This window comes from Arabidopsis lyrata (genome assembly GCF_000004255.2).
Source record: "Arabidopsis lyrata subsp. lyrata unplaced genomic scaffold ARALYscaffold_3, whole genome shotgun sequence".
Taxonomy (NCBI): domain Eukaryota; kingdom Viridiplantae; phylum Streptophyta; class Magnoliopsida; order Brassicales; family Brassicaceae; genus Arabidopsis; species Arabidopsis lyrata.
Window position 1 is genome coordinate 4526684 of NW_003302553.1, and position 24703 is coordinate 4551386.

General features: G+C 35.6%; 7 protein-coding genes across 7 annotated transcripts in view; 4 read left to right on the top strand and 3 right to left on the bottom strand.

Moving 5' to 3' along the window:
- The window catches only part of LOC110230266 (L10-interacting MYB domain-containing protein), a 2237-nt gene extending 934 nt beyond the window's left edge, over positions 1–1303 (bottom strand). Inside the window, 2 exon segments of the mRNA XM_021032680.1 lie at positions 66–614; positions 700–1303. Of these exon segments, the coding sequence (XP_020888339.1) occupies positions 66–614; positions 700–996 (846 nt within the window). The 5' untranslated portion in view covers positions 997–1303.
- Positions 1304–3271: 1968 nt separating this feature from the next.
- Positions 3272–5490, bottom strand: LOC9320906 (probable sugar phosphate/phosphate translocator At3g11320). The gene is made up of 4 exons (XM_021032632.1): positions 4704–5490; positions 4213–4316; positions 3875–4103; positions 3272–3785 (listed from the first exon to the last, which is right to left on the bottom strand). Exons 1-4 carry the CDS (start codon positions 5148–5150, stop codon positions 3639–3641), a joined length of 927 nt encoding a protein of 308 aa, XP_020888291.1. The 5' UTR covers positions 5151–5490; the 3' UTR covers positions 3272–3638.
- A 1588-nt stretch (positions 5491–7078) lies between these two features.
- LOC9320908 (plant intracellular Ras-group-related LRR protein 9) lies at positions 7079–9852 on the bottom strand. Its single transcript, XM_021032598.1, has 3 exons — positions 8969–9852; positions 8035–8201; positions 7079–7953 (listed from the first exon to the last, which is right to left on the bottom strand). Exons 1-3 carry the CDS (start codon positions 9689–9691, stop codon positions 7323–7325), a joined length of 1521 nt encoding a protein of 506 aa, XP_020888257.1. The 5' UTR covers positions 9692–9852; the 3' UTR covers positions 7079–7322.
- Positions 9853–14184: 4332 nt separating this feature from the next.
- LOC9320909 (UDP-glycosyltransferase 76C2) lies at positions 14185–15953 on the top strand. The gene is made up of 2 exons (XM_002882677.2): positions 14185–14812; positions 14896–15953. The coding sequence occupies exons 1-2, from the start codon at positions 14347–14349 to the stop codon at positions 15771–15773; spliced, it is 1344 nt and encodes a 447-aa protein (XP_002882723.1). The 5' UTR covers positions 14185–14346; the 3' UTR covers positions 15774–15953.
- An 87-nt stretch (positions 15954–16040) lies between these two features.
- Positions 16041–18480, top strand: LOC9318790 (putative pentatricopeptide repeat-containing protein At1g28020). Its single transcript, XM_021032557.1, has one exon. The coding sequence runs from the start codon at positions 16104–16106 to the stop codon at positions 18399–18401; it is 2298 nt and encodes a 765-aa protein (XP_020888216.1). The 5' UTR covers positions 16041–16103; the 3' UTR covers positions 18402–18480.
- Positions 18481–18782: 302 nt separating this feature from the next.
- On the top strand, positions 18783–19136 carry LOC110229864 (putative pentatricopeptide repeat-containing protein At1g28020). Its single transcript, XM_021030924.1, has one exon. It carries the CDS (start codon positions 18783–18785, stop codon positions 19134–19136), a length of 354 nt encoding a protein of 117 aa, XP_020886583.1.
- Positions 19137–21021: 1885 nt separating this feature from the next.
- Positions 21022–23493, top strand: LOC9318792. Its single transcript, XM_021032556.1, has one exon. The coding sequence runs from the start codon at positions 21057–21059 to the stop codon at positions 23382–23384; it is 2328 nt and encodes a 775-aa protein (XP_020888215.1). The 5' UTR covers positions 21022–21056; the 3' UTR covers positions 23385–23493.
- The last annotated feature ends 1210 nt before the right edge of the window (positions 23494–24703 follow it).

Consider the following 24703-nt stretch of genomic DNA (forward strand, 5'->3'; position numbering starts at 1 on the left):
TCTTATTTTCCTATAAATCAACAACGACCAAAACAAAGAAAATATATCCAATGTTATATATTCCCATGCTGCAAATTTTATCAATTGATAAAAAAAAAAAAAAGTGAGGACGTATGGGTTACCTTGGAGTAGTTTTTCCAGTCCTCTGACGTAGCGCCAAAGGTATTGGTGTTGGCATCCCACTTCAATAGCGGAGAGCCAATAGCTTGACACCAGAGCTTCCAAGCATCCCTGGTAACATTCCAGCGGTTTTTGAGCTGCTCTCTTGTGTAGCCTAGTCCTGTCTTCTGGTTGTACGACTCAACCATCATATTCCAAGTTTCCTTCGGATAGTATGAGTTACGTCTGGTTGTGTTTCCTCTTAAAGACTCTTTGACCAACAAATCAAGAAACAGCTCATGTGAGGACGATGACCAATATGCTTTAAATGCTTTAAACCGCGGAATTGTGATATCTTCATCTTCAGTGTCAGTAGCTTCATCAGGAATTCGCTTCCTTTTGCCACATGAAGTACCTTCATCAGCTAAGTCATTACCTTCAAAGATAATCTTTAGGTCCTTGAACCACGACGGAGGAGTCAACCGAAACCGATACTGATTAGCCTCAGGATGCACCTGTGACAAATCCAATCAAGTTTTATTAGTTATAGCCTCCAAAAAAAACAACCAAAATTAACACAACATAAACCATTCTTTGTACCACAAAATAGTTGTCCCAATCTTGATCACTGGCACCAAACGTCTTGGTCTTGGGATCCCATTTCATATCACTGCATCGAACAAGTCTACACCATATCTTCCACTGCCTCAACATTGTATCCCAATGATTCCTAAGCTGGACTTTGGTGAACACCGCGCCCGTCCTTTGTTGAAAAGGTTCCCACATATGATGCAATCCAGGTCGATTTCCCAACATCCTTTGCTCAACGCATAAGTCCACAAATACTTTCTGGTGTTCAGATTCCCACACGGCTCTTGCTCTCGGCGTCATCATCATAACTCCTTCCTATATGTATAGATAAGTAAAGACAACAACAACAACAAAAAACATAAGTTCTTTCCATTGATTAAAGGCTCTGAATGGATTGATTCTAACTAATTAATTGCAAATAACTAAATCGTGTTAGCAAATTTACTTGGACAATAATCAATATTCACAAACATTTAATGGCACAAAAACACCAGGAGACCATAGAAGACGAATCAACAGATAATCTAAATATATATAACAAATGGTTTATATTCGAGTGCTCATTCATATATGTGATGTAAAACCAAGATCGAGTGCTCGTTGATGTGATGAACATTTATGCAATACAGGATTGAGCTCTTTACACTAGATCGAGTGTTTGTCTAATTGAGAAATCGAACGTGAAACTAAGAAGAAGAACAACATCTAAAACATTTCAAAAAAAGCAAAGTAAAATGTTTACCACGACTATGATGTTGGCGTTTGTAACGCTTGAGAGTTGAGACAGTGATTTCTTGTTTTCTCAGTTCCTAGAGACCCATTTTTATACTGGTCGGAGCCTTTTCTCCCTTCTCTTTATTGAAAGTTTTTATTTATTTATTTTATTTTGTTGACAAGTTTCATTTTTTTGCAAGAAAATACTATTTATCTTCAATTCTATTAAATCATATTATGATTTTTACGAGTTAATTAAGAAGATTGTCAAATTATATATTTTAATTATATTAACTATGGTGAGTTTTATTGAGGTGTACAAGTAAGTTTACCCGCGAAATTTGATTATTGTTTAAATTAGATACATAAATGAGTTTACGCGGGAAATTTGAAAAGATAACTTATTTTCTTATACAAGTGAGTTTACGTGCTATATTGTTTTTTTTTTGTAGTTAGGTATACAAATGAGTTTCCGTACGAGATGACGTGTTATTTTTTGAAGTAAAAAAAAGTTTTAAATATATTTTTATATTTTTAATATTATAATTTGATATTCCACAATTTTTCTCAAAACGAAATGCATAATATCTGGTAATATATTATTTAATAAAGTAACATAATTTTATTAAATGTAAAGACTATTTTTAGTCAAAACATGCATAAAGTTGTCTATCTTTTTCTTGTTTTTGTCAAAAAAAAAAACTGACTATATTTTTGCTACATTTGGCATTTGGCATCAACTTAGCATTTGACCGACTCTGCTAGAAATAGTGAAATTTTGTAATATATCACCTTTTTAGAAAATGAAATTTATACATTTTACACTTTCTAAACATAAATGAATTATTAATCTTTGGGTTAGTACCATAGAATAGAAATATCATCTTGACCATCTAAATAAGTTTAACATAACATTAACCACAACCTCAGAGTTAGAGCATGTGCAGTGGTGAGTCTCTCACCAAAGTCTCTGATGTACAAAAGTATTACTAAAATAATAAATATTATTATTTAACTACATGAGTCTTTCAAAAAAGTGGAGAGAGTATTTCATAATCTCTCATTTGAGAGACTCTCTTCACTTTTTTGAGAGACTCATGTAATTAAATAATAATATTTATTATTTTAGTAATATTTTTATACATGAGAGAATATGCTGAGAGACTACCACTGCACATGCTCTTAGATCACCCCAAATGAAAGACTCTTGATGGGTTTTTTAGTATTAAAATATTAAAAAATAGAAAAAATAGGAGAGAAAAGTAAGAAACTCTAGAAAAAGTTTCTTATATAAGAACTTTTACGATATTATAAGAGACTTTTGAAGACACTTGTGTTTCTATGAGTGGATTTCAAAACTAAAATTTAATTCAATAATTTAATTCTATAAAAATATTAATATTTTGTTTTTTTAGAAACTCAATTTGGGTCTCTCACCATTGAGGGTGTTCTTAAGAGAGAATCAAAGCTCGAGAACCCTAACTTCTCATACATAAATGCAACTTATGGGTTGGCCTTTTTGGTTGTGTGGTCGGATCATTAGTCAAATATTCTCTCTTCTTCTCTAGAAAAGATTGGAAATGTAAATGATATGACACAAGACAAGACATTGTTGCATAAGAAATATGACTCGTTTTGTCTGGTCTCTTTTAGTTCTCCTTTGTTTTGCTCCTTCCCTTTTGACTCTGCTTCAAGAAACTATGGCAATATTACAAGTACACAACCCAACCTAGAACCTGTGACTCGGTTTCAAGAATCTATGGCAAACAATATTGAATCCAACTTCTAACTTGAGATCATAAACCAGTGAAACTGCAGAACATGAGTTGGATTTACAGAGAGTAGTGGGAACTAAAAACAGGTGGAAGAAAACAAAAAACGCTTTGTCCTTTTCCATTAATTAATCACTGTTGTAAATGTTGATATCACAAAACTAGATGTAAAGAATCGACAAAAAAGAAGAAGCTAAATCGAAGTTACTCTTAGAACAACCTACGACGAAAGCAGTAGAGAATCCGATTAACAAAAAATGGAACAAAAGAAGGGGAAAAAAATCACTTATTTGTGAAGTCCTCTAAATGATTACTTTTGGTACTCTGATCCTTTGGTGTTGCTTTCACACATCCTTTGCTTTTGGTCCAAAGATGCTGTGTAAGGTTTTTTAGTTCACAGTGGAGGAAACTTGCCTGTGTTTGTTTACCTGAGGGACTGAACAAATATAATGAATGCTTCTTTCATTTGCTTCGTTTCTTGGCTTCGCTGTAGAGGATAACTCCACAGACAGTGAGAGAGTAACCTAACATTCCAGTCACTGAGACAGGATTCCTGAATATCAGGATGGATACCACCACTGCTACTGCACCTTTGGCGTTTCCTAGCACCTGTCATAGACAAGTAATAAGACATGGTCAGATACAGAATGGCCTTAGATGATAGAGTTGATGTATAGAAAGAAGAGTTGTGTTTTTACCTGGAGAGTTAGAGCGCTGGTGTGTTTCGTGACTAAGAAATTGGTCAAGTTCACGAAATAAGCTAGTGCTGAATTGAATAGCAGATACCAAACGATTCTAAAATCGTCTCTGGCAAGCGCAATTGTAATGCCAACAACATTTTTTTCCATGATAAGGGTAGCAGGAAGGAGGAACACAACAGCTATGGGAGCCATGTAAAGGAGGAGGTTCATGGAATTTAGCTTCTCCCTTCAAACAAATCCAATAAATATTTTCAGCAGCACTCTAAAAACACACAGACTTCTGAAAGATAAAACTTTAGCTGATAAAAATCTGTGAAAATGCTTTTATCTCTTACCCTTCTGAAGATAGCAAAATTCCTTGAAGAACTGATTTAAGTGCTCTTGCAGCTGTGGCTGCAATGCACATAATGAATCCAAACAGGTGGAAACTTGGTTCACCCTAACGATATGTGAAAAAATGAGGAAAAATCAGATATGGAGCCAAGTCAATGTATAAAAGATCCAAAAGGAAGCATACTCTGCGCTCATAAAAGAACAACTTCTAGTCTACTATGAGCAGCATATAAACTTCATATCATCAAGTGATCGAGCTCAGGCAAATCCCATGTGTTTCCTAGGACCATAAATGTTACCTACAATTTCTATCATCATCCAAAATGAATTGAATAAACCAGATTCAGCTCATAATCATCTATTCCTACGTCACATTCCCATCTCCCTAAAGCTACAGATTTTATCAGCTATGACCAAATATGTTGGGAATTGGATCAGAAACAATCTCAAATACAAAGGCAAAGAGCAGATTTTGAAGTAAAAAGCCAATTACCCCACTGGCAATGACAACACCGGTAACAACAGGGACGAGAGTGAAGTAAGTCAACCAAGCTTCTCTCTTGAACGTTATCAGATAAGCAAACACGGCGGTGAAAAACGGCGTCGTAGCACCGATCGCTTGATTAAACGATACAGGAAGAAACCGAAGCGAAATATTCCCAAAAACCACCGACACACAGAAAACGAGACTTAACGCAGCGATCTTAAGAAACTGAACTCGAGATCGGATCGTTTGCATCGGAACCATCTTCATCCACGCAATGGCGACGTAGCTGAGAAGAGAACAAGCCGTCATGTGACACATGGTGAGGAAGATCGGATATTTGAATCCATAGTTGCTTAACAAGTACTTGTTCAGCAACAAAACTCCGATATTCGATGAGTACCATGACGCGACGAGTCCGATTGTGAAAAACCGGCCATTGGCCGCTATCTTCATCTTTACAAGCCGATCTGATCGATTCAATTTGAGGAAAATCCAAACCCTAACACAAAAACTCCACGAATTTTGGGGGAAAGTTTCGGATTTACGCTGAATCGAATCTGTCTGCTTTTGGGGGAATGAGAGATCTTCTTCGGACAGAGATTATTCCATGGATCGAATCGAGATTAGGTCACGAAGATAACAAGAGAAGAATGGTGGAATCCAGAAACTGTGATCGGAGAAGAAGAAGAAGATGAAGAAGCAAAGGTCAATGAGAGATCTTTGGCTTAAGCTCTCTCTCTCTCTTTTTAAAAAAATGTTACTAATTTTTTTCTTCAGTTCATGAGATTTAATGTATATTATTTTTATAAGATTACAGTTTCCGTAATTTTTAATTCTTCAATAAATGCATTTCATAACACTTTTTTAAATTTAATTATAAAGGTCTTTGTCTCTTGATTGATTCCTCGAAAAATAATCAAAGTGTAAAGATTTGGAATGTGTGAACGAAGGAAAGGAACGTCTGACTTACTATCAGTTTTGACTTCCTCGGTTTACTTTCTTCATTGTACTACGATTTTTCGGTTCGGTTTGGTTCAATTTGGCTTTGTTCTGAATTTACAAGAACAAATTTGATGTATATATATAGTCTATGGTTCGGTTTAGTTTTATGTATTTATAATTTCGGTTCAGTTTTCTAACAGAAACTTAATTTTAAAATTTTAAAGATTCGTTAACTAAAACAAAAAAAAATAAAAAACAAATAATAAAGTATTTTTATTCGAAAGCATATAACAACTAGGTTTTAAATAGTTGTAGATGTGTTTACAAAAAAAAAAAAAAAGGTTGTAGACGATGGTATACCGACCAATAATGTATAGTAGTAACAGACACGTCGTTAAAATGTCAATTGCTCCAATTATTCAAATGTTTGTTCTATTTTACAAATTTCGAAAATTGAAAAAAGTGGAGAGTTAGAATTACACGACTTTGCGGTCATACAATAATCCAATACTCCACCATCGATGATAGGTCTCCTCCACGCGTTTTCTTTCTAGAATACATTATTAAATGTTTTTAGCATAAATATACAACGTCTAATTTGGATGTTGTTATCAAGAGTAAAGCTTGGTTAGTAGTGATAATATTTTATTTACAAAAAAATGCAGGGACAAACAATATCTTATTTTATATATGTATGTATATACAGAGAGACCATTTTCCATCACGTCGTGGAAATTAGGAATTCAGCTTTAATTTAGTCCTCAAGCGACGACTTGTTGTGTTTCAAGCGAGACGCTAATGCTAATTAACGACCTTCCTCGTGAAGTCAGTGCACTCAAACCCTAACGTATCCGCCAAGATTCTCTGAACATGCATCGCAACATCATACCCGGATGAACACTTGCTCTTGATTGGAAGGTAGTCCAAGAGCGTTACGTACCTTATAAACCAGTGTAGGGTTCATTAACAATAAAATCAGAACCAAAAACCATCCCAGCCTCTAGCCGTGGCACGAAATAAATCTAGAGCTAACCCATTAATCGCGACAGGCACGATTCCATTGGTTTTTTTTAGTGAAACGAGTGGTGAACATTAGCAAAAACAGTTCACCACAAATTTCTCCTTCCGAAAATATAGCTAGATCTCTTTGATACATCCAAATTTAATCTTCTCTTGTGTAATAAAATATCAAATCTTCTCTTGTTTTTGGCATATCGTCCGGAAGAAGATCAACGAATTCACAGTTAATTTTAACGAATTTACAGGGCTCATATAATTGGCTGAAATGGAATAAAAAGATCGTTTAATGTTCTTTATATACCTAAGATTTTTCTTTGCGCTTATAGTTTCATGTAAGATTCCTACAATAAGGAAACCAAAAATAGGCAAAGTCCAAAACCAAACCTATGTTTTCTTTTAAATGGCTAGAAGAATCGAGGTTAACCAAATAAATAAATAAATGTTTATTTTTTATTTAGTTGGACCCAAGAGAGAGTCTTTTAAGTTTGAACCTAAGTTAATGACAGGCCTTACCCGTCAGAAAGAATCAAAGCAGATAACACAGTAACGAAGAGAGCCCCCTTCATTATATACTGAATGATTGATGAAAAAATTGAGACAAAACCAGCCAAAAAGAGAAATTCTCAACCTCTTTGGATTCACTGTTCTTCGAGCCAAATCACATCATAGTTGTCGCTCAAGGTAAGGGTCTCGAGGAGAATTTGTTCCGAGATACTCTGAAACATCTGCGACATAAGTTTTCAGTTTCGATGTGGTTCGTGTGAGCCACCCGGCGTTTGCCTGCTCCATCTCCTCCTCCATTTTCTTCTTCTCTTCCTCTTCCAACATTCTGATCCTTCTCTGACCCATGTACGTCTTCACAGCTTCAACACCTTCCTTCACCACTTCCTCAGGTGGGACCACGAGCGGGTTCTGATCCACATTTAGTTTGGTCAGGCTATCGAGTGTCCCAAAAGTGTCTGGGAGGGCATGGATTTGGTTGTTACTCAAGTCGAGTTCTTGGAGGCTTATGAGGTCCCCAAATGAGGAAGGGAGATCCTTGAGATCACTGAAGTTGCTGCTTAGGTTTAAGTACTCGAGGTTTGTGAGCAACACGAAAGAATCAGGAAGGCCGTAAAGTTCGTTGAAGTGGGCGTCCAAGTGTTTTAGGGATCTCATTTCGCCTATACTGGTCGGGAATGATCGGATCTTGTTATACTGAACCAGGAGCTTTTCTAGATTCACTAGCTCGAGACCGATGTTGGTTGGTAAGTAGGTAAGACGGTTGAAGCTCACGTCTAAGATAACCAACGACCTACGATTTTGATATAAGAAGTGGTTAAAAATTGATTCAAAAATCAAATTTGACAAAATGGAGATATTATAGATTACATACCCACAACGGCATATGGAATCAGGCAAGCATGTGAGCTTGTTAGTCGAAACATTCAGGATTTTCAGTTTGGAGAGTAAACCGATAGAATCGGGTAATGTCTCCAGAGAATTCGTAGAGACATCCAGTTCAACAAGACTATGCAATCCAGCTATTGAATCAGGAATCGCCTGTTGGACATAAACCTCAGTCAGGTAAGACAAGTGAAACTCAGTAACTCAACTTTTCACTTCGCTAAGAAATCCAGAAATACTAATGCAGCTCGGGCCATAGAATCTACCTCAGAACTATCAACAAAAGAGCTAGCATGGACATCAGCAGCAATTGCTTGCAAAATTTGAATTAACCCATACGACAGCTAATACTTAAAATGTAGCTTCTCCATCGATAACTAACTTATTGGACACAGTTTTTAGGCGTTCTAAGACTCCTAATTCCTTTGAAGATTTTTTACAACAGGCAACATCAAAGATGTAGAACCAAAACAAGCAAACACGCACACACACATACCGGGATCTCTACATATATCACCGGCCAAATCTAAACAAGCACACATACCAGAATTACTTCGAATCACATCAGACTAGACATCATTGATGCATAATCTCTTTGAACCACATAGGAAAAGGCATTGTTGATTGTTCATCATCAAGATAAGAAAAGAAAAAGCTAGAATTAAATGCCATGGCGACACTAAAGGGATTACTCATCAACCATCGTGTAGTGCCCAAAAATGCTACCTTTACGCTACACTAAAGATTACCAAATTCTCAAATCCTAAACCAAAGTTGCATCCTTTTTACACAGACAAGCCTAAAACAGATTCAGACCCACCAGAGAGAACACATATCAACTTAGTTATATTTGAGAGACTGAATCAAATAAGCAACAATGTAGCAAATTTGTGATTTTGATTATAAATTGTTAAAGAACTAACCTCAAGCTTATTGTTGGAAAGATTAAGAACAAGCAACCCTTGAATCCTCCCAAAAGCTTCAGGTAGCAATCTCAATTTCCTCCCAGACAAATCCACACGATCCACTGGATTAGCCGAAGCGTGCTGCAATATCCCAACAACCTCCTCATTAACCTCCACCGCCGCAACATTCTCCTCATCCTCCGCCGCATTCTTCTCAGCAGATTCATAAATCCTAACAAGCCTCTCCTCTGCTTCTTTCAAAAGCTTCTCATACGAAGCATGAACCTCATCAAGCTTCAAAACCGACTCACACCAAGTCTTCTCTTGATCCATCTCGTGTCTCCTCTTCTCATCTTTCGCCGCCGCATCGGTAAGCGCGATATCCTCAAACGATTCAGATAAGAACGATTCGATTTCCGAGAGCTTAGCACGAGCCTTGTCGACGGACTCGTGATCGGGTCTAGGTCCTAGGGTTCGAAGGATAGATCGAGTCTCGGCGACGTCAGAGATCGCACTGGTCATTGAAGCGAGAACATCTGGTTGTGTTAAATGAGGCATCTGAGTAACGATTTCGATCGATTGGCTTGATGATGATGATGATGATGATGATGATGGTGGTTGTTCGATATCGAAGGGAGGAACGGAGGAGGAGGAGGAAGGGGATTTGGCGGTGAAAGAAGGGAGACGAGCCAAGACGTAAGAGAGGACAGGGAAATTCTTAGGGTTAGGTTCTGCCGCCATTGTTTCGTTGAGCTTCGAAGATTTGGAATCTGAATCTGGAAATTGATGAAGATTGAAGATGATGATTGATTTTTTTTTGATCCAGGCTTTGTTTTGTCTCTCCACGTTCTCTGTTTTGTGTTCGCCTTCTCTGCTTTTTCTCTGATGCCAAGTTGACACGTGTAAGCTTTTGTTGCTGAAAAAAAAACTAAATAATAGTATATCAGTTAAGATAATTTACTAGTATATATTTTCTGAATAAATCTTCAATAAAGTTAAGATTTCTCTTTTGTAATTAATATGTATTAAACGTTGTTCACCATGGATAAATATAAATTACTTTTAAATTCAATTAATATAAACCATGTCTATTTTTTATTAATATAAACTAAATTAAATATTTCGGAAAAAAAACTAAAAAAATACATTTGAAGTAAGAAATTTTATTTCCTTATTATAATAGTTGAAACTAAATTAATCGTTTATGTGATTAAATATTTATAAAGAAAGAAAGAAAAGAAAGCATAAGTAATTATCAGCTTGATTTTAATATTATTATTGATATATCAAAGAATTCATGAAAAAATATATGAGTTCAATAGAATATTAATGAGTCGAGAAATAATGGAATGTTCTTTTAAACAAAACAAAAAAAGAAGATATTTTTAGGAATTGAAGAGGAAAATACTTGAATGCCGAGCCAGTAAGTATATAGAGAAAGAGTGTCGAATGCTAGTTTTGGAATACGTAGTAATGAGGATACAGAGTCGGACCAATAAATTTTGGGATCCCATTGTAATTTTCCAAAACTATCATATTTGCTTTTTGTAATAAAAATTTTTGTTTACAATGGGGCCTCATTGTAATAGGAAAATAATATTATTTATGTTTTTTTCCTGTAATAATTTTTTTTTTCTTAAATAGAAACCTTTTATAATATAAATTTTTCTCCTAAAGTGAGGTTTCATGCCCATGGGTTCAAGTCCGGCTCTCTTGACATATATAAAATTTTAGATTTTCAAAATAAAAGAGTTGCTATATAGCTATTGACACGGCCTCATAGATCGAATAAGCGTCATATTTCTAGTTTCTTAAGAACAAAGTAACCTTTAAAGAAATCACACTTCTTTATTAATGTTTAGAAAACTCTCTCAAAAACTAAACACAAGGCTCTCAATGTTCTCTCTTTATGTTTGCCACAACTCAACAAACATATATATAGGACTTAGATGACTCCTAAACCTATTGCACTACAAGAAAATAGAGATATTGCAACATAATTATTGCAACGATCGTTTTTGTTGAAATCTTGCAATACATTTTGCAATATTTTTGCAATAATAAATACACATCGCAATTTTATTACAAATTCATTGCAATATTCCAACAAAAGCTTTTGTTGTAAATTTTCGTTACTAATTTGCAACTTTCTTACGACATGTTAAATTTCAACCAAATTTTGCAAGAAAAAATTCAACGTTAGTAAGTCGTTATTTTTTCTCAAGAAAATTATATTAAAAATACATAGCACCTATGTAGCTATATATGCAACATTTTTAGTAACATTTTGACAAGTCTGGTATATTTAGTTTGATTGCATAAAATTTTGTGGATCTGTTTGGGTTATTCGATAGAGACATGATCCCATATATTATCATATCATAATTTAGTGAGAGTTTGGATTGTGATTTTTTGTTCTAAGCATAAAAACCAAAATAAAAAGACCCATATTGATGAATACTAGTCAAATTTTACTATAATTTAAAAGTCCTGTAAAATTTTATACTGAATCATAAAAAACCAAACTAAACTGAATCCAAATTGAACTTAAACCAAGCCCGAATTCTAGGCAACTCAACCAAACTACTATCGTGCATGCTTTTTGACATGTTAATTTTTTGTTTTTGACGCTACTATCGTGTACTTAAGTTTAAACAAACAAAGGTAAAACAAAATTCGTCAAACAAACAAATAATTATACGTACACGTAAAATGACAAATTGTGCTATTTAGCATTTCCTCCTTTTCCCGATTTTCTCTTAATTGACTCCAAATCTTTGGATAGTTCTAGATTTTGGGATATGATCCTCTCAACAATATTATATATTCCATTATTTTATTTTCTTTTTGTTGTTTTTTTGTTTAAAATACTAGAACCAACAAATATATCTTATAATCTTATAAATAGTAAATGGTATCTGAACAACTTTCTCAACCACATCGACACTAGATTAAAAGCTTGAGTTTTCTATATGACCAATCCCAACATCACGTTATCAACAAAACATAAAAAGTAAGATTTAAGAAAATTATGCTTTCTTTTGAGACTTGATCCGTGATTTCGTTTCCTTTTCTTCGGTATATATTGCAGACTTTTTAGGTAGAAGAACCGAGTTTATGTTAGGTACAACATCACAATGAGCGATTGTAATTTCATTCCGAAGTTTTCCGAATTCGTCATCGATCTTGATCGCAAGAGGAAGATTCCTCAAAAATGGTCCTAAATTTTCTACTATCTCACACAGCGTTAGCATCTTTATCTAAATTTTTCTTACTTCATCCTAAGTCCATAATTGTGTAGCTCTTCATTCGGACGAAGGTAGCAAAGCCAATACCTACCTTTTAAGTTTTTTTTAAAAAATCTTTTTTATTCATTTTAACTTAATCATTTGATTTAATTTTTTGTTTTGTTTATTTTTATTGTATGATTTATTTTAGTATTAACTAACGTTTTCTTTTTGAAGTTTTTTCAGATGAATCATTAAGGACCGATTTGTTAAAGCAGATCTTAACAAAATTACAAAAATCAAGGAACAACCATGAAGCTAAGGCATTGGAGAAAATATTATTTCTTTTAAATCGACTATTATAAGTTTTTCTTATTTTATGTGGTTTTTATTTATCATTTGATGTTTTTAAATATTTTGATATTTATTTTGTTGGATGTTTATCCTTGTTGATTTCAATCTTGGAATTTTGTTACTATACATTTTAATTATAAAATTTAATACTGATTAGTCATTATAATTTTCTAACAACCCATGGATCGGATTTTAAATATAGCAAAATAATATTTCAACAAAAACTATATATCGACCAAACGATTAAAAATAGAATCTTGATTATATATATTTTTATAACAATGCAAAATATTAGTTACGACAATACTTGCAACAAATTACGCTTTTGTCATTGTAACAAAGATTTTGCTACAAAGGTATTTTGCAAAATAGTTATCACAGTTTTGCAATGGTATTCGCTATATGTTTTATGTAGCAATGATTTACGACAAATTTAGTGTTGCAAATATACGTCGTAATTATACGACAAATTTGCTGTAAAAATATTGTTGCATTTATACAACATCTATAGTGAGAAATCGATTTATTGCAAATTTTACAATGTTTATGCTACAAATACGAATTTGCAACGCTCAATCAGCAACGATATAAGTTTGGTCGCGTTTTTATTGCAAATCTTAATTTGTAACGTTATATTGGCCTATAGCAACAATTTCCAATATTGCAATACCACCGTTTTCTTGTAGTGTTGTGATTAGGGTTTGATAACTCCAAAACCTAACTAAACATTATCTATAACCTTCTAATCGTAAACCGACTTGTTTATGATTTCGTGGGTCTCAAGCCTTTGAAGCTTACCCAACAATATTATGGTTGGAACTTTTTGTTTTGGAGCATCATGATGCGTCTGCTAAGGTGGTCTTGTGCTACTAATTTTTATAGTTCAATGGTTTGTGTTCAACAGTTGTGTTACATCTACACTCGTTTATTACATGTTGTGGCCCCAAAAAAAATTAAAAAAATGAGAAACCGTTGTAAATGATATCGACCTTTTGCCTACTTTCAGACACATGTTGGTGTCTCGACTAAACCCACTGTTGACGTATATAACCACCGGATGAGTACATGTTAAAATTTCTATTATTTAAATGACTCTTAGTTAGATAATCCAAGATTAGTAAAGATTTGAATAAAAGCAAGTTGTGTCCACTATGTAAAATAAGCCAAATCCAAAGTCAGTCACTTTTGGACTTATGTTGTAAAAGACAGTCACTGCTTTGTCATCATCTCATCTTTTAAAGCATTGACCTTTTCGTTTTTGTTCGACGTCAAAACCATTTTGCATTCATCAATTTCGAATAAAACTTATTGGGATACCAATTTGAATTTGAAGTTTTATTGGATATTGTAATGAGTTAAATTATTTGAGTTTTAACTTTTTATCACACAAACCACGACTGAAACGGATGGAATAGGAAAAAGAACACTTTATTTTCTTGAATTGTCTAAACTTATAGTTTATTCAAAACTTAAAACAAATAAAAAATTGTTTAAAATGAACAAAATTTCGGCTACAACTCAATCTATATTTGTTTTTCTAAATTTAGCAACAAAAAATACCAAATTGAACACCTCCACATGCATGATAAAAAAAAAAAGATAAACATGACTTGTTTAGTAAGAAATTTGATAACCCCACATGCATTTGGTCATTGTTTAACTACAAAAAGTAGACTCAATTTTAATATTCTTTAGATCTAATCAGCATAATGACGTATCTTTCTGACGTAATTGCTACCGTGTTAGATGTTCAAGAACATCTATAATAGCCAAACCTGTGTGAACAAGACGTAAACAGAGAAAAACAAAACAAAAATGGAGACTAGAGAAACAAAACCAGTGATCTTTCTCTTCACTTTCCCTTTACAAGGTCACTTAAACCCAATGTTTCAGCTCGCCAACATCTTCTTCAACAGAGGCTTTTCCATCACTGTGATCCACACTGAGTTCAACTCTCCAAACTCTTCCAATTTCCCTCACTTCACTTTCGTCTCCATCCGCGATGGCTTGTCTGAACCCGAATCCTATCCTGATGTCATAGAGATTCTCCATGACCTCAATTCCAAGTGTGTTGCTCCTTTTGGTGATTGCTTAAAGAAGCTTATATCCGAAGAACCAACTGCAGCTTGTGTGATTGTTGACGCTCTTTGGTACTTCACTCACGATTTAACCCAGAAATTCGATATCCCGAGGATTGTTCTTCGGACGGTTAACCTCTCAGCTTTCGTCGCTTTCTCAAAGTTTCATGTTTTACGAGAGAAAGGGTATCTTTCTTTACAAGGTATACTTTTGTTGACTTCAAGATTTATATCTCTCTTGTTTTCTTCATTTTTTGTTGACTTTTCTTGCTCTTCTCCATGACAGAGACTCAGGCAGACTCACCGGTTCCAGAGCTTCCGTATCTTAGAATGAAAGATCTTCCATGGTTCCAGACAGAAGATCCAAGATCAGGGGATAAGTTACAGAGAGGTGTGATGAAGTCACTAAAATCTTCCTCAGGAATCATATTCAACGCCATTGAAGATCTTGAATCTGATCAGCTTGATCAAGCACTCATAGAATTCCCAGTTCCACTCTTCTGTATTGGACCCTTTCACAGGTACGTTTCAGCTTCATCCAGTAGCTTACTTGCACATGACATGACTTGTCTCTCTTGGTTAGACAAACAAGAAACAAATTCCGTAATCTACGCAAGTCTTGGAAGCATTGCCTCGATAGACGAATCTGAATTCTTGGAGATCGCTTGGGGTCTAAGAAACAGCAACCAACCTTTTCTATGGGTGGTTAGACCTGGTTTGATCCACGGGAAAGAATGGATCGAGATTCTGCCTAAAGGGTTCATCGAAAATCTCAAGGGTCGGGGTAAAATAGTGAAATGGGCACCTCAGCCTGAAGTTTTAGCTCACCGTGCAACAGGCGGATTCTTAACACATTGTGGATGGAACTCGACGCTTGAGGGCATATGTGAAGCTATACCAATGATATGCAAACCATCTTTTGGGGACCAGAGGGTGAATGCTAGGTACATTACCGATGTTTGGAAGATCGGATTGCATTTAGAGAACAAGATAGAGAGAACAAAGATTGAAAGCGCGGTTAGAACACTAATGACGAGCTCAGAAGGAGAAGAGATCCGCAAAGGGATCATGCCAATGAAGGAAATTGCTGAACAATGCCTAAAGCTTGGAGGTTCATCATTTCGGAATCTCGAAAACTTAATTGCTTATATATTGTCTTTCTAATCCGTTGTTCATCTTCTCCACATGCAAATTTGTTTTCCTTTGATTTAATCTGCATTCCCAAAGTAAGACACATTTATCATTCAAAAACTTTCGTTTTAAAACTTTACATGTACTGTATATTGAATTATCAGAGATGATAAATTTGTTTCAACTTGAGGTTTTTTATTTGCCCAACGAAAATCTATTGGGCCATAATTTCGAGAATCTTACCCGCCTTTTAACCCATTAATGATCCTATCAAATTTAAAATGGCAATTAATATAGCTATATATAAATCGATTAGATTGAAAAAGTTAAGCAAAACCCTAAATTTGCTCTGTATCATCAAACATGAGCATGACGCTTAATCTTCAGCGACACGCAAAGCGAATCCTCGCTTACAGTAACAGGCCTCGACTCTTCTGCTCCTACAGAAACGGAACCCTATCGTCTCCGGGGACGAACCAAACTCTGCTGAGTCGAATCGAATCGGCTGCTGATCAAAAAGCAGCAATCACTACGGTGCTTGAGGAATGGAGACAACAGCAAAAACATGGGAATCATCAATTAAACCCTTCGTTGGTGAAAGGTATAGTCGAGAAGCTCCACGATTCCAAGAGATATCGTCAAGCCCTAGAGGTATCAAACTGGATGATTGAAAAAAAGATCTGCAATCACCTTCCGGAAGATCTCGCAGTTCGATTTCATCTGATTGAGAACGTTTTGGGATTAGAAGAAGCAGAGAAGTTCTTCCAAAGCATCCCGGAGAATCTGAAAGGTGAATCTATCTACACTTCTCTGTTAAAGAGTTACGCAAAATCGGGAGAAATATCTTTACGTAAAGCCGAATATACTTTCGAGAAGATGAGGAAGCTAGGTATGCTCTTGAGACCATCACCTTACAACTCCATGGTCTCACTCTACAGCTCTCTCAGAAACAGAAATAAGGTCGATGAGATTCTTCGAGAGATGAAGGAGAACAACCTTGAGCTCGATAGTCCCACCGTGAACAACGCTTTACGAGTATACGCTGCTGTTTGTGATGTTGCGACAATGGACAAGTTTCTAGCTGATTGGAATGCAATTACAACGCTTGAGTGGCTCACAACACTTGAAATGGCAAAGGCTTATCTGAGAGATGGTTCTAAGGGAAAAGCGAGAGAGATGCTTCGTAGAACAGAGGAATTGAATGATCCAAAGTCTTATGAGAGACTCATAAGGCTATATGGTGAAGCAGGGGAGAGAGAAGATGTGTACCGTATATGGGACTTGTACAAGAACACAAAAGAGAAGGACAATGAAGGATTTCGAGCTTTGATTGGTTCTCTCTTGAAGCTTGATGATATCAACGGAGCAGAGAAGATATACTACGATGAGTGGGAGTCCTCTGGTCTTGAGTTCGATCTCCGAATCCCGACTATGTTGATGTCTGGTTATCGCGCAAAGGGAATGGTGAAGAAGGCAGATAAACTATTGTACAAGACTATGAAGAATAAAAGATTGGTTATATCGATTAATCCGTTTGTTGAGGAATTGGTGAAAAATAGAAACCAAGTGAAGCCGTCGGACTTGAGAGACCTCATCAAGAATCTGCGTGACTCAAATCAATTATCTAAAGCACTTGAGGCATCAACATGGATGTGTGAAAAGAGAGGTTTTAATCTTTTTCCAGAAGATTATGCAATTAGGTTTCATCTGATTGAGAAAGTGTTGGGATTGGAGGAAGCAGAGAAGTTTTTCGAAAGCAGCATCCCGAAGAACATGAAGGATTACTCTGTCTACGATACACTCTTAACCTCGTACACAAGATCTGACAAAACTCTAGTCAAAGCGGAAGGCGTTTTCGAGAAGATGAGAGAGCTAGGTTTCCTCTCAAAACTTTCCCCATTCAACTCGATAATATCTCTCTACATTCAGCTTGGAAAACAAGGTAAGGTCAAAAATCTTCTACGGACGATGAAGGAGAACAACATAGAGCATGATAGTGTCACGGTGAACAACGTTTTGAGGATGTATGCAAACGAAACAGACATAGAGACAATGGAAAATTACAAGAGCGAGTGGGTTAACGCTGATGGTGAAAAAACCAAGCTAGAAATGAGGACGATGGATGCGATGGCAAAGGCTTACGAAAGATCCGGGCTACTACTAAAGGCGATACAAGTAACTGGGAGTGAAAAAGAAGTGCACCGTCTATGGAACGAGTACAAGAAGAAGGCTAAGTCAGAGATAGAGAGAGATGTGTTAAGACTATGGGTAAAGAGAGACGAGATAAAGAATGAAGAATATCGAAGTGTGATAAGGTCTTTGTTGAAGCTTGACGATGTACAAGGAGCAGAGGCGATATATGGAGAGTGGAAACCACAAGGTCCCGAGTTTGATAAGGGAATACCATGCTTGCTAATGTCTCGATATTACGAGGAAGATAATGAAGTTAAGGCAAGACAAGTAGAGTATTCGAGTAGACAGAAGCAGAGGCGGATGCAGTTTAAGCTATTCAAGGAAGATTTGATCGGTTGTGCGGCAGGGATTGTCGGGTCTATGCTCGTGGCTTCGGTTCCTCCGATGATAGTAACGCTTTGTCTAAAGTACCCCCCAGAAGCCACTATAATATGTTTGATCTGTCTGATTCCATTCGTTGTGGAATAATATTCTTGTGTTTCTTTGGGTTTAGAATTCTATACCCAACTAAAACCATATATTTTTTTTCGATTTGAAACTTTTTTTTGTTAGTTGGATTAATTTGGTTTTATAATAATATTATATTCATTATTTTCGTCATTAAATTTGCTTCCTTAAAATTTTTATCTTCAAACTGTGAAATTTAATTCCGGAGAAATCTACGCTCAAATTTTTATTTCATATTCAGATTCATTTTTTTAATCTCTGGACCATTATATTTAGAGTTTAGATGATAATTAATTAGGATGTTCAATTATAATAAGACTATGATTTAGTTTAACAAAAAAAATAAGACTATGATTTTAACTTGAGAGATAAAGTTAGCTAAATAAACTGGTGAACAAGACTATGGTGAATAGAATATCGGTTAGATCAGTGACTCCGTTGCTGGAAGAATTGGGAAAAAAGGGGAATAAAGTGAGTCCCTCGGACTTGAGAGACCTCATCAAGAATCTACGCGAATCAAATCAGTTCTCCAAAGCACTTGAAGTATCATCATGGATGGGCGAAAATAAGGTGTTTCATCTCTTTTCAGAAGATTATGCAGCTAGGCTTCATCTGATTGACAAAGTGTTGGGTTTGGAGGAAGCAGACAAGTTTTTCGAAAGCAGCATCCCGGAGAATATGAAGGATTACTCTGTCTACGCTACACTATTAAACTTGTACACAAGATCTGAAAGAAATCTAGTTAAAGCGGAATAAGGTCAATAAGAGAGCTAGGTTTCCTCTCCAAACTTCACCCATTCAACTTAATGATATCTTTCTACAGTGAGCAAAGGAAACTAAGTAAGGTCAATAAGCTTCTATGTGATATGAAGCAGAATAATATATATAGAGCCTGATAATGTCACGATGAACAACGTTTTGAGAGTAAACGCATACATACTCGCCATAGACTCTATGGACAAGTATAAGAGAGAGTGGGAGATGATTATCATCAAGATGATTATAAAGAAACCAAGCTTGAAGTGAGGACGATTGATGAGATGTCAAAAGCTTACGAAACAGCCGGGCTAACACTAAATCCCGGGCTAATACTAAAGGCGATAGAGATAACGGGGAGTGAAAATGAAGTGCACCGCCTATGGAACGAGTACAAGAAGAAGGCAAAACAGGGATATGTAATGAAGGATATCGAATTATGATAAGCTCTTTGTTGAAGTTTGACGATGTAAAAGGAGCTGAGGAGATATATGGAGAGTGGAAACCAAAAGGATCAGATTTCGACACTCGAATACCGTGTTTGCTAATCTCTCATTACAGCAAAGAAGGTGATGAAGTGAAGGTAAGAAATGTGGTGAATTCGAGTAGAAAGAAGAAAAATCGGATGCACTTTGAAACGTTAATCAAGAGAGCTTTGGAAGATGTGTTGCCCGATCTCGCGATGTTGTCTTTTTTTATTTGGTTTGCATGGTTTCTTTTTTTTCACTAGAGCACCCCTTCTTATCAATACTTTATTCTTATTATTCTTTACTATAAAGTATAAACTATAGTTTAATAATATTATGATTATTTTCCAGTTTTTTAATGTTTACTCTTTTAGGATTTAGTCTTTAAATCTTAGATAAATATTAAATAAACATATACATGATCTCTTAAATATTTCATATTTTATATATAACTTAATATCGTCATCTCGAATGTCGCTTTTGTTAAAAGTAATATCATTCCTAGTTCTCTGGATCTACAACCTTGTTAATATGCAGGTTTTGGAGCGATACCGCATGTTCTCGAAAATGTGCAACATCGTTGACATGCGCACTTAACTCGGTCTTATAATTGTATAAAGTACTTTCTCGTCGTCTTGCAGCATTTACTCTGCCATGTTGTTAGTGATATATAGTGACCTGACAGCTGCAGAGCAATGGTCTTATAAATGCCAAGTCTATTCTATGAAACATTATGTGATCCTAACTCAGTGATTCTATTGAACACAGCAGTGGTTCTAGTAAATAACCGGAGGGTCATTGTCCAAACATCACATTGCCACCAATTTTGTTTCCCACACTGTCTCGATTCAGTTTGAAGATGAAGGGAACAAAGATCACCAAATATTTGACTGGAACCGAGTTCTATTTCTAAACAGGTTTGTTTTACATTTAATTTTGTTGTATGTTTGCATTTCCATTTTATATGAGGATGCTAAGATAATCTTTCAATTTATTCAGCATATATCTTTTAAATTTATTTTAAAGAAATATTAAATCAGCTCTATTATTTAAATTCTGGACAGAAGATGGATCTAAATCTTGTATATTTCATTTGAATGTGCACAGGGCTACAGATCTTGGGATAAAATTTTAAGGAGCTTATTCAAAGTAAACGAAAGTATAAAATACTTTTACAGAAATTTTATTGGTCCGTTATTTAAATCCTAGAACTAATCTTAATCTAAATTAAGTGATGTATTTAATACAAAAGTAAACGATGACCAAGTATAAAATCGTATATTCTGGTCATTCTTAATAATATAAACAGCAAGTTGGTCATTGTCTATTAGGAAATATGGGGATGTTTGTTTATTAATATGAAAACTCCCATTTAATCAAACTCCACGAGAAGTGGGAGAGAAGAAATTACCAGAAAACATACATCATCGATCATAACCAAAAAAGCAAAAAGATGCCGAAAGAAATGGTACCTTCACTTCCTCAACTTGTTGGATTTGGACGATATCATAACCGGTACGGAAAAAAGATGGACAAAGAAGAAGAAGAAGAAGTGGCTCCACCTCCTCCACCTCCACCTCCGCCACCTCCTCCACCTCTTGGATTCAAAGGATGCCGTAACCAATGCAGCGCAAAGATGGACAAAGAAAAAGTATCTCCACCTCCTAAGCCTCTTGGATTCAGACGACACCATATCCAAAACAGCAAAAAGATGGACCAGGAAGAAGTGTCTCAAGATCCTCCATCTCCCCAGCCTCTTGAATGTAGACGATATCATAACCAAAACGGCAAAAAGATGGACACAGAAATAGTACCTACAACTCCTCCATCTCGTAGATTCAAACGATCTCGTAACCAAAGAAGCAAAAAGATGGACAAAGAAGTACCTTCAACTACTCCAGCTCCCCGTCCCCGTAAATTCAAACGACATGGAAACCAAAACGGCAAAGAGATGGACAAAAAGATAACACTTGCAGCTTCTCACCCTTTTCCTACCGAAAACCCAAGATGTCCTGTGTCTCATCCAAGTCAGCCTCACACCCTCTCTCCTAGATTCGGTGGAAACACCAAGTTTGATTGTTTTTCCTGCGGTCAAAATACATCTCCCTTGACGGAAGACCAGAAGTACCATTTCTTTTGTACCACCTGCGATGTGGAGTTCCACAATGGTCATTGTATAAGGTTTCCGAGGAAGTTGACACATCCTTATCACCTCCAACATCCTCTTACTTTCACCTTCCGGAACGATGAAACCGGGATCATATCAGATGGCAATATAGATGAATCTTTTTGCACTACAGTTTTCTCTGACGCCAACACGTCTGATCCAAAGAAGTTGGGATCTATCGAATCTGATCAATGCACATGGTGTGGGAAAATTATCCAAGGAAGTTGGTCCTATCGTTGTTCTATATGCAACTTTTGTTTGGATCTATCTTGCTCCCAAAATATTCCACTTCTCCTCGTCACGAACCCAAAGAGTCATCAGCATCCACTAGTCTTCTATCGGCGACAACTCTTGACTCCATGTGATGCTTGTGGGTTGGTCAATATGTTGGATCCAAGCTATGCTTGTTTTCAATGTAATTACATGGTCCATCAAAGTTGCATCAACTTACCACGAGTCATAAAGATCACGCGTCACCAGCATCGTCTTTTTCACACTCCTTGCCTCCAATCTAAGATTTCACTATGTCAGGTATGCTATCAAAAAGTTGACACCAACTACGGTCAATATTCTTGCAACCACGAGGGTTGCTCTTATGTAGTGCATTCGAAATGTGCAACAAATGACAATGTATGGGATGGGAAAGAACTCGAATGGGAGTCAGAGGAATCCGACGAAATTGAAGATATCCTCCCATTTAAGAAGGTTGGTAATGGTCAAATAAAACATTTCTCTCATAAACATCCTCTAAAGCTCAAGAAGTATGATGGTGTTAGAGATGCAGAGAAGCAATGTCAAGCATGCATCCTTCCTATCAACTCTAGTGATTTCTACAATTGCACGCACTGTGATTTTTCTCTCCACAAGGTATGTGCTGGTCTTCTTAAAAAGCTGAGTCATGCATTACACAAACACCCTCTTATCCTAATCACCTCTCCTCGAAACCACTATGATCTCATCGATTGTTCGGCTTGTTCCAGAAAGTCCACTGGTTTCAGGTACATATGTCCCAAAATTAATTGTGTGTCCAAGCAAGTTCAGATAGATGTTCCATGTATATCATCAGTTCCAGACTATTTCACCCACAAAAGTCATAAACATCCTCTATTTATCTCCACATCCTCCAAAAATGATAACACGACTTATTGCGTGGGTTGCAAGAAGATAGGTATGCGGTCTTACCTACAGTGTACTATATGCAAATTTGCTATGTGTTATCAATGCGCTACAATTCCAACTGAAGTAAGCTACAAATACGACAAGCATCTTCTTTCTCTATGCTATGGAGAAAAAGCAAATGATCCGTACTGGTGTGAACTATGTGAGAAAGAGGTTAATCCAAGGGATTGGTTCTACACATGCAACGAATGTTGTATCACTATCCACCTTCATTGCATATTTGGATCTTCTGCTTATATGAAGCCTGGTTTCAGATTCAAGTATTACTCGTCTAAAGTCGAAGTTCGTCGCAACAGTAACAGCACTCGACTGAATTGTGTTGAATGTGGTAATCGTTGTCCACGTTATATATACTACAAAAATGATAACTCTGTAACGGTTACTTGTTCTTTGAATTGTTTAGAGAAGAAGCTGATTCCGCTGAAGACATTTTGAACTTTCTTTGTGTGTTTTATTTGGTTTATTTGTTTGTTTATTTTTTCTTTTCTTGAGGGACTTGTAACGTGACTTCTTCTAAAGAATAATATCTCCTTGAATTGGACGATTTTTTTTAAAGAAAATAGAGAGTTCAAGCAGTCAACGGTCACTAGTCACTGTTATATAGTCATATTATCTCACAACCATCAGATATAAATTAAATTTTTAAATCTAACGGTCCATCAAGAGCTGTCAAGCGGGTCAAACCCGCCTCGCAGCGGGTTTCAAATTTTTTGACCCGCAATAAACCCGCCCCGCAAAATCCGCGGAAGAAAATACTAAACCCACATCCGTCCCACTTAATTTCGTGGAAGCGGCGGGTAACCCGTGGGCTTTTAAAAACTTACTTTTTAAATATTTTTAAATTATATTTAAAACAAAAATATAATTAATAATAGTTTAAAGTATAAATACACATACTTTTTGAGAAAATTTTAATTTTTTAATTATTTTATAGGGAGACTCACAAAAATGCCCCTTTTTCAATACCCCTTTTCAAAAATGCCCCCTTTGGCTGTCCATTTTTAAAAATACCCCTTTTTATGTACAAAATGACTAAATTACCCTTCTTTTAATAAAAGATATTACAAATATATAAGGAAATATAACAAAATTAGGTTCACAAAATACAAAATATTTTTGGCGGGAAAAGTGATCCTACAATTTTTCCCGCCAAAAACACTTGTAAAAACTTGTAAAAACCTTTAAAATACCTTGTAAAATTTTCCCGTAAAATTTTTTCCCGCCAAAAAATTTTCCCGCCAAAAATTTTTTTTTGCGGGAAAAGTGATTCCGCAATTTTTTTGGCGTTAAATTTTTGGCGGGAAAATTTTTGGCGGGAAAAATTTACAAGGTATTTTAAAGGTTTTTTACAAGGTATTTATAAGGTTTTACAATGTATTTTAAAAGGTTTTACAACGTATTTATAAGGTATTTATAAGATATTATAAGATTTTACAAGCTATTTTATAAGGTTTTCCACTTATAAGCTTGTACAAGTTTTTTATAAGGTTTTACTAGTTGTAAATCTTTATATACCTTATAACTACTTTGTAAAATCTTTTAAAATACATTGTAAAACTTCACAAAACCCTCCTAAATACTTTTTAAAACCTTTAAAATTCCTTGTAAATTTTTCCCGCCAAAAATTTTCCCGCCAAAAAAATTTCGCCAAAAAATTGCGGAATAACTTTTCTCGCAAAAAAAATTTTTTGGCGGGAAAATTTTTTGGCGGGAAAAATTTTTACGAAAAAATTTTACAAGGTATTTTAAAGGTT